We start from the raw sequence: 9057 nt of genomic DNA, 5'->3' as shown, positions 1-9057 counted from the left end.
GTATTGCTGAATCCAAAACCCCAGGCCAAGCCCAAACACTAACATACTGTACTCTTATTGTCGTGTCCTGTTAGGAACCCCTCCAACACACACACCTCTAGCCCCCCAATCTGCCATCTTCACACTCTTTGACTGCATACTCTAATGTGCATGTGTGCTTTCTTTTCCTGCATGTTAGCTGACTGTACATTCACCTCATCTTTAATTCCTCACTTTTCTCCTCCTCTTAACCCTTCCTGTCCTCTGCTCTCTCTCCTCCTGCACTTCAAGCAACATCTGGATCTCATTCTGTTAAAAAAACAAAACAACACAAGAGAGGGACAGAGTGAGAGAGAAAAAGAAGGCAGGGAGGGGGGTTGAAAATCAAAAAATAATAAAAACCTAAAATGTCTTGATTTGTTTCCAAAAGCCTTAAACAATATATAAATGTAATCTGAATTACATAGAGCAGACCAGAGAGGTGTACATAGGCTCAATTCCACATAGGACTATATGTAATCGTAATAATATTGTTTAATAAAACCGAATAAAAATAAACATTTTGAGGTCCTCAAGTGGTGTGAGAGATTTGTGTAGGACATTTCTTATTGTGTTTGTCAGCTTCAAACATCTCACACCAAAAAAGTGTCTTACGAGTGCTGACAAAAATGGTTGAATCTGCTCCAGCGTCCAGTAAAACACCAGAGGAAAAAAAAAATCTGCAGTTCAGCAACTGGAGCCATAATTGTGGAGAAAGGCTGCTGAAATCAGCAGGAAGACCTGTGTGTGGGAGAAAGAGAGAGAGAGAGAGAGAGAGACCAACAAACCAAGTCTGATAGTAACAGACAATGACAAACAGTATGTCTTAGGGTGTCTGAGCTCCTGTTCTTATCATAAAAACCTCAAGACTAAAAACGTTTAAAAAAGACAAATCCAAAAATTAAAATCAAGGCTACTGTCTAGAAAATGATTAAATCTCATATTTCCCCATTTTCCATGGTTGCGCTGATTGATTTTCAAGATTTAGCTGGGGGAAAAAAAAGTGGATTGGCATTTTGCGGCTAATATAAAATAGAGTCACTATAGCAACGCCCTTAATTACTTTCTCAAGCTGGAGACAGTATGGCAAAGCCTTAAATATCATCTCACTGTTAGTCTGTAGTTGTGTACATTGAAAGCAATATTATGGCAATACGTCATAAGAAAACAGATGATCACTGGTTATTTTTTTAAAAATTAATACATACAATTTTAAAATACAAACATTGATGAAAGCAGAAAAAACAAAATATTTCAGCCTGCCTAGATCTTTTAACCCATCTGGAACAATGGTCAGAGATAAATGGCTGCTGAGATCAGCAAGTAGTTGGACAAACACTGCAACCTAGTGGAGTGATACATTATGACAGGGTTTTCATTATGGATGGTATTTTTGGTCTATGATCGACCAAACACTGACTTTTTGTACCCATGTATATTTATCTAGTAAATAACCATTTGTTGGTTCAGTTCAGAAGCTTGTAGTGTTTACCTATGGAATAGTCCTTTAAGAAAAATAAAATGAAACATCAATATAGTTTTTGTAAAGCAAACACAGATTAACAGAATAACAGACAGTCTACATAATGTTCTATAGTAGTTTTGCCAGGATTTGTCCTTCAGTGAATAGTTTCAAGTGACACGAGTGCGATTTATACAGAAAAGAAAATGTCATATTGCTACCAACTACTGGTCCTCACAAAGCATCTATACAAAGTTAAAATGAGGTGGGTTTCAGATGCTAACAATGCTTTAAACAACTTGCATATTTGACCAAAGTCGAGAACCTTACTTTCAGGTTTCACTTATTCACAACCTTCACAGTACATAGGGTGGTGTGGGCAGTGATTGAAGTTCTGGGCTAGAAACACAAAGCTTGACGGTTCATGGCACGCAAGTGCTGACCAACAGTGACCTTCTGCTCCCACAGGTTACTATGGGTATGTATTTGTGTCTGCTGAAGACAGACTGTCATACAAATCTGGGATGGCATCAGGGTAAGTGAATAATGAGAGAATTTTCATTTTCGGGTGAACTATCCCTTTAAATGCCTGCCTGCTTACTGTCCTGTGAACAATCAATAAAACAAAATTTGGCTAATAATTTTCCCACTAACAAAAAAGTGAATGTGCATCCATTTGGCATGTTGATATGTTTAGCATGTAATCAGCCTTAAATATTGAAATCATGCACCAGCTTCTATTTCATTTTTCAAATATCTTTATTTTTTGTTCTTTAAAAGTAAATTGCCTTTAGGTTTCAGCATTAAAGATTTCAACTGCTCTTCTTTCAGTCTCTCCTCTTCCTTCTTCTCCCGCCATCGCTCCATCCCTTTATCCACCTCTGCATTGAGATACACCGCTCTTCTCTAGAGATGTAAATGAGACAGACAAATAAGGTTGTCCGAGGTGTTAAAAATGAGAAATCTTTTCAAAATCTAGTTTAAAACACACGTGTCAAGTTCTTAGAATGTGTCCAATTTGGTTTCATGCATTTTTGAAAAAGCTTTATAGCATTTTCAACTTCGCACTCAGTCTAAAGGTGTCCTCTCTGTTTTATGTTTTTTTGTCAACAAACAAAATGGCTACCTACATGTTGGTTACACAACATGACTTTGATATTTTAAAACACTTTTGTCCACCAAATCAATCATATTTTCAAACACAATTGTTTCACTGCTTATTTGTTTTAGGAATAATAATAAAAGATTATTATGCACTACTCATGACATTTCACCACATGACATAAAAAAAATATATATATTAAAATGACTATAAACACAGAAATTGAAAATATATTCATCACAGAAGTGTATTCAAATAACTGTTGTCTGAATTACATTTTTTATGTATTTTGGAATAATTTAATAGATCTGGACAAAAAAATTTAGCATCACATCGTTGGCCAAAATATTAACTTAGCAGAAAATATTTGTTAATCATGACGACTGATCTAAAAACATACGAGTCTTACCGCAAACTCCTCTCTCTGCTTTTGTCTTCTGATCTGTCCTTTAAGTGGAGGTGCAGGCCTTCCATCTGAATGTCATCATAATACATCAACAAATCACTCTTGATCCTGTATTTCATTCACACGAGGGCTGCTGACAGGTGAATCTGACCCAAGCACTCATAACCCGCACACTCAATAGGAATGTCTCAGTTTAATATTCTCTTGTTGCCACTGACTCTGATGAAGCTCACCTGCATATGACCAGTCAGGCAGATCTGTTAGTGGTCCATACTCAGATCCACTGCGTGCTAAACCATTTCTGCAAGCAAAAAGGGAACTTAGCGGTTTAAGATATAGCATACAAACACATTAAAATCCATATTATGGAAATAATGATTGTTCATGTCAAATTGTAACTCACTCCAGTCTCCATTTCTTTCCTGCATGGGTCACACACGTCGATGAAAACGGGCGTATAGACTGCGTCAACACTGAAAATATGTGAAAAACACCAACCAATACTGTAAATTTAAGAGTAGTTTACTCAGTTGATATGTATTTGCCACAGGAGCACCATTGACAGTTCGGGGATATAACGCCATACCTTTGAAGGAATAACGTTTAGAAATAAATCTCGCGCTCAGTTTGATACCAACATTTATTTTGAAACAATGCAAAATCACTGTCAGTAAAATCGCTAGTCTATATGTTAAATAACTCGCTTTCTCACCTGTAGAACAAAACGTCCTCAATGGAGCTGCCATTTTGGATTCCACAGTCTACTACGGTACGCGAGAGGGACAAAATAAAGGCCCTGCGCACATACCCACACTTGCGGTCTTGGCCGCTTGAGTGCGCGTGCACGCGACAGGAAGTGTTCAAGACAGTCTCATGACTAAAACATGCCACAGCTCAGTGCACTTAACCCACACAAAATCCAAACTAGTAATAAAATATTATTATACCTCTTTGTTATCGTTCTCGCCCAGTAATCACCTTATTTTGTTTCTTGCCTAATACTGCTGGACATTTTGATCATTTATCAGCCAGTGTGTGGCATACAATATGCGGTCTAGTAAATGTTGTTTTAAAATTAAAAATGTATCAACTACTACCACAGGTTCTTTCTCATTTTTATGTATTTAAAATATATGTTTTAATGCTTTTTATTTGTTGTATGAAACCACATACTGATAAGTTGTGTAAAACAGTCTTTGGTTGTCTTATATAAATGACAAGCCAAAGAATATAATTTAAATGGTTTGTATTAGTAGCTATTAATGGATCACACAAATTTATAGAATAAAGTTTTTATTTTGTTAAATTAAGTTTTATGCAGTGTATTGAGAAATACAGTAGAAATAAATTGGTTATTTCATATTTTACAGCAGTTATGGATGACAATTTTACAGTTAAACATTTTATAATGTGCAAAGTATTGAAAATCAAAATGAGTAAAAATAATGAACTTTTACAATTATTTTCACAAAATAAAAACATTATACAAAATTTTACTTACAGATTTTCTACATCACAATACACTTCCAACAACCAGTAGTGTACTAATAAATGAAAAGATGGGTAAAATTGTAGTTATTTATTATAGGCTATAACAGTCACTGCTACCAAAAACAATCAGTCTTCAGCTGAGTGAAAAGACAAAAACAGCTGTCGCAACCAGCACCAACATCTTTAAGTCTACGAGTGTCCCAACGTGCAATCAAAAGTCATCCACACACTCACAGTCTTTACATCTACTTGCACACTTGTGGCCAAACACCGGAAATACGTAAGACGCTCTCTTACGCGTCAGCATCTCTTAATTTCAGCAATGGCAAGACACCGTTAATTTTACAGTAACATGCTGGCAACCCTGTTCCAAGCCTTGATCTTGGAACAGGGTTGCCAGCATGTTACTGTAAAATTAACGGTGTCTTGCTGTTGCTGAAATTAACAGCTAGTTACTGTTTTTACAGCTAGAGTATACAACTGTAATTTAGCAGCATATAGCTGTCAAATTACATACTATCTACTGTTGTTGAAATTAACAGATATGTTCCCAGCATGCACTGCGGCATGAAGAAATTACTTTGATTTTTTAATATGTACTAGTTTATTTTGACATTGTTTTTGTTGTAGTCTAAGTTACTTGGATTTTAATGTTCAGCTTTTACTTTATATAAAAGTATGTTTGTAAATTGTCACCATTGTTGCATTTTGTATGCCGAGAGTTGATATCTGTGTGTCTTGATAAAGACTCGTGTTATGCTATAAGTTCATCAAAAACATTAAACACTCAATTTGATATCATTTTGCTGAAATATCCTTTACTGTTTTTGCTTTTATGTGTAATGCATCACTATTGCCACATACAGTGCCATTTGCAAGGTAGGATCAGATATTCAGTCTGACCTTAGGTTTTGTCTTCCAAGTAGCACAGTGCAACAACTTGTCTTTTACTTAAACATAAATTGACTGGCTGGAAGAACATAATACAATAATAAAGAAGGTCCAAGGTGCCAGCTCAAGAGATCACTAATCACCATAATGGTGACTTCAATCAAAACACAACTATTGATAACAAAACAACAACACTATTAAACTAAGACTTCTATTAAGTCTGAATAAATCTTTTGTACGCGTTTTTTTTTTTTTTTTTTTACAGTTTTTGTAGCCCCAATGCATTGCCAAAGCATACATACTTATTCAAGCGCAAAGGCTTATGGGTATTTCACCATTATAACCCACAGTGCAGTGCTATACTGTTATTTTACTGTGTACATGTTGTTGTTTTTTTCATAAAAAAATACATTGTTCAATCCTGGCAAAATTGTACATTTAATATGTACATTGCTTCAAAGGTTGATTTTTTATTATTATTTGACTTCTTATTAGACAGACAAGTGAAGGCTGATGTGAGATGATAAAGAACAGAGGTGTTGGTCAGAAACATCATGAACACTAACCATGTTCCACAAACTAAATTTTCATGGGTGGGGGTTAAAATATACATTTCAAAATGTCACTATAGCTTTCACCAAAATTATATCATGATTTTAAATGTTCATATTCCCCTAATGCCTTGCATAGAACAGCTATTTACCGTCAAACTAGTCACTCGACAGTGAGCCTGCTCTTGATCTCCCAGAATGCAACATTTTTAACAGCAATTTACTGTATTTAAGAATCACAGTAGGTTGCTGTAGGAATTTGGCCGTAAATTTACAGCAATTTTTTACAGTAAGGTGGGTAAGTAGGCAAGACCAAACCCGCAAGTGGGGGTATCGGGACAGGGCCAAAGACTCCACCTTTTTCCTGACTTCTTAATGCGCTGTTATAGGGTGTTATAACAACTACAGGTGGCTTAAAGACTACTGGGAAATTAATGTCACAACAATAAGCCCCCTAAAAGCTGTCAGTGCTGAAACCAGAGTCAAACCAGATTTAATAATCTGAGGTTGCATTAAACTTATACTTTCATACTGAAGTGTACAACAAGAAACATGATTAAATCTAGCGCATCATATACGTGAATTCTCTCTCTCTCTCTCTCTCTCTGCATGCTGTATGTCTGTCTCTCTCTCTCTCTCTCTGCATGCTGTGTTTGTCTCTCTCTCTGCATGCTGTATGTCTGTCTGTCTCTCCCTCTCTCTCTGCATGCTGTATGTTTGTCTCTCTCTCTCTCTCTGCATGCTGTATGTTTGTCTCTCTCTGCATGCTGTATGTCTGTCTCTCTCTCTGCATGCTGTATGTTTGTCTCTCTCTCTGCATGCTGTATGTCTGTCTGTCTCTCCCTCTCTCTTTGCATGCTGTATGTCTGTCTCTCTTTCTCTCTCTCTCTCTCTCTCTCTGCATGCTGTATGTCTATCTCTCTCTCTCTCTTTGCATGCTGTATGTCTGTCTCTCTCTCTCTCTGCATGCTGTATGTCTGTCTCTCTCTCTCTCTCTCTCTGTGCATGCTGTATGTCTGTCTCTCTCTCTCTCTGCATGCTGTATGTTTGTCTCTCTCTGCATGCTGTATGTCTGTCTCTCCCTCTCTCTCTGCATGCTGTATGTCTGTCTCTCTCTCTCTCTCTCTTTGCATGCTGTATGTCTGTCTCTCTCTCTCTCTCTGCATGCTATGTCTGTCTCTCTCTCTCTCTCTGCATGCTGTATGTCTGTCTCTCTCTCTCTCTGTGCATGCTGTATGTCTGTCTCTCTCTCTCTCTCTCTGCATGCTGTATGTTTGTCTCTCTCTCTCTGCATGCTGTATGTCTGTCTCTCTCTCTCTCTGCATGCTGTATGTCTGTCTCTCTCTCTCTCTCTGCATGCTGTATGTCTCTCTCTCTCTCTGCATGCTGTATGTTTGTCTCTCTCTCTGCATGCTGTATGTCTGTCTGTCTCTCCCTCTCTCTTTGCATGCTGTATGTCTGTCTCTCTTTCTCTCTCTCTCTCTCTTTGCATGCTGTATGTCTGTCTCTCTTTCTCTCTCTCTCTCTGCATGCTGTATGTCTGTCTCTCTCTCTCTCTTTGCATGCTGTATGTCTGTCTCTCTCTGCATGCTGTATGTCTGTCTCTCTCTCTCTCTCTGCATGCTGTATGTCTGTCTCTCTCTCTCTCTCTCTCTCTCTCTGCATGCTGTATGTTTGTCTCTCTCTCTGCATGCTGTATGTCTGTCTGTCTCTCCCTCTCTCTTTGCATGCTGTATGTCTGTCTCTCTTTCTCTCTCTCTCTCTCTGTGCATGCTGTATGTCTGTCTCTCTCTGCATGCTGTATGTTTGTCTCTCTCTCCGCATGCTGTATGTCTGTCTCTCTCTCTCTCTGCATGCTGTATGTCTGTCTCTCTCTCTCTCTCTCTCTCTCTCTCTGCATGCTGTATGTTTGTCTCTCTCTCTGCATGCTGTATGTCTGTCTGTCTCTCCCTCTCTCTTTGCATGCTGTATGTCTGTCTCTCTTTCTCTCTCTCTCTCTCTCTCTCTCTCTGCTGCTGTCTGTCTCTCTCTGCATGCTGTATGTCTGTCTCTCTCTGCATGCTGTATGTTTGTCTCTCTCTCTCTGCATGCTGTATGTCTGTCTCTCTCTCTCTCTCTCTCTGCATGCTGTATGTCTGTCTCTCTCTCTTTGCATGCTGTATGTCTGTCTCTCTCTTAAGTTTGTCTCTCTCTCTGCATGCTGTATGTCTGTCTCTCTCTCTCTTTGCATGCTGTATGTCTGTCTCTCTCTCTCTTTGCATGCTGTATGTCTGTCTCTCTTTCTCTCTCTCTCTCTCTCTCTCTTTGCATGCTGTATGTCTGTCTCTCTCTCTCTCTTTGCATGCTGTATGTCTGTCTCTCTCTGCATGCTGTAAGTTTGTCTCTCTCTCTGCATGCTGTATGTCTGTCTCTCTCTCTCTTTGCATGCTGTATGTCTGTCTCTCTTTCTCTCTCTCTCTCTCTCTCTCTTTGCATGCTGTATGTCTGTCTCTCTCTCTCTCTCTTTGCATGCTGTATGTCTGTCTCTCTTTCTCTCTCTCTCTCTTTCTCTCTGCATGCTGTATGTCTCTCTCTCTCTCTCTCTCTCTCTCTCTCTCTCTCTGCATCTCTCTCTCTCTGCATGCTGTATGTCTCTCTCTCTCTCTCTCTCTCAATTTCAATTTTCAATTTAAAGTACCTTATTAGCATGATTGTGTTTACATACAATGTTACCAAAGCATTAATACACAAAACAGATAATGAAAAGACAAATAATAATAATAAAACAGTAACAAATAACAATAAAAATATAATTAAAATAAGGTGCCAGGTAATTAATAAAATAAAAACTATAACAACAATATACACTATACAATATAAAATAAGCATTTAACAAGACATTATGAACATAAAAAAAAACAACAAAAAAACAAAAAAAAACAAAAGTACATTAAGGCAGTAATTGGTTTCTGATGGTGTGCAGCTCAAAAATGAATTTAGCTGCAACTGATGCATGATTGTCCTCCCCAGTAACACCTGTATTTGATCTGTTTCGGCTGAACTGGAAAACTGTGGCATGAGGTCTGAGAGTTTGTCAAAGTATTTCTCTCTCACCTCTGTAAATTTCTCACAGTGAAGGAGAAAGTTTTTTGTCTGT

General features: G+C 37.9%; 1 protein-coding gene across 1 annotated transcript; it reads right to left on the bottom strand.

Annotated features, from left to right (window-relative positions):
* Positions 1 to 2204: 2204 nt before the first annotated feature.
* On the bottom strand, positions 2205 to 3829 carry mrpl52 (mitochondrial ribosomal protein L52). The gene is made up of 5 exons (XM_051701297.1): positions 3701 to 3829; positions 3392 to 3461; positions 3222 to 3289; positions 2992 to 3056; positions 2205 to 2386 (listed from the first exon to the last, which is right to left on the bottom strand). The coding sequence occupies exons 1-5, from the start codon at positions 3732 to 3734 to the stop codon at positions 2240 to 2242; spliced, it is 384 nt and encodes a 127-aa protein (XP_051557257.1). The 5' UTR covers positions 3735 to 3829; the 3' UTR covers positions 2205 to 2239.
* Positions 3830 to 9057: the final 5228 nt, after the last annotated feature.

This window comes from Myxocyprinus asiaticus, chromosome 1 (genome assembly GCF_019703515.2).
Source record: "Myxocyprinus asiaticus isolate MX2 ecotype Aquarium Trade chromosome 1, UBuf_Myxa_2, whole genome shotgun sequence".
Lineage (NCBI taxonomy): Eukaryota > Metazoa > Chordata > Actinopteri > Cypriniformes > Catostomidae > Myxocyprinus > Myxocyprinus asiaticus.
Note: the sequence above shows the minus strand (reverse complement) of the source record. Positions and strands in the feature narration are given on the sequence as shown.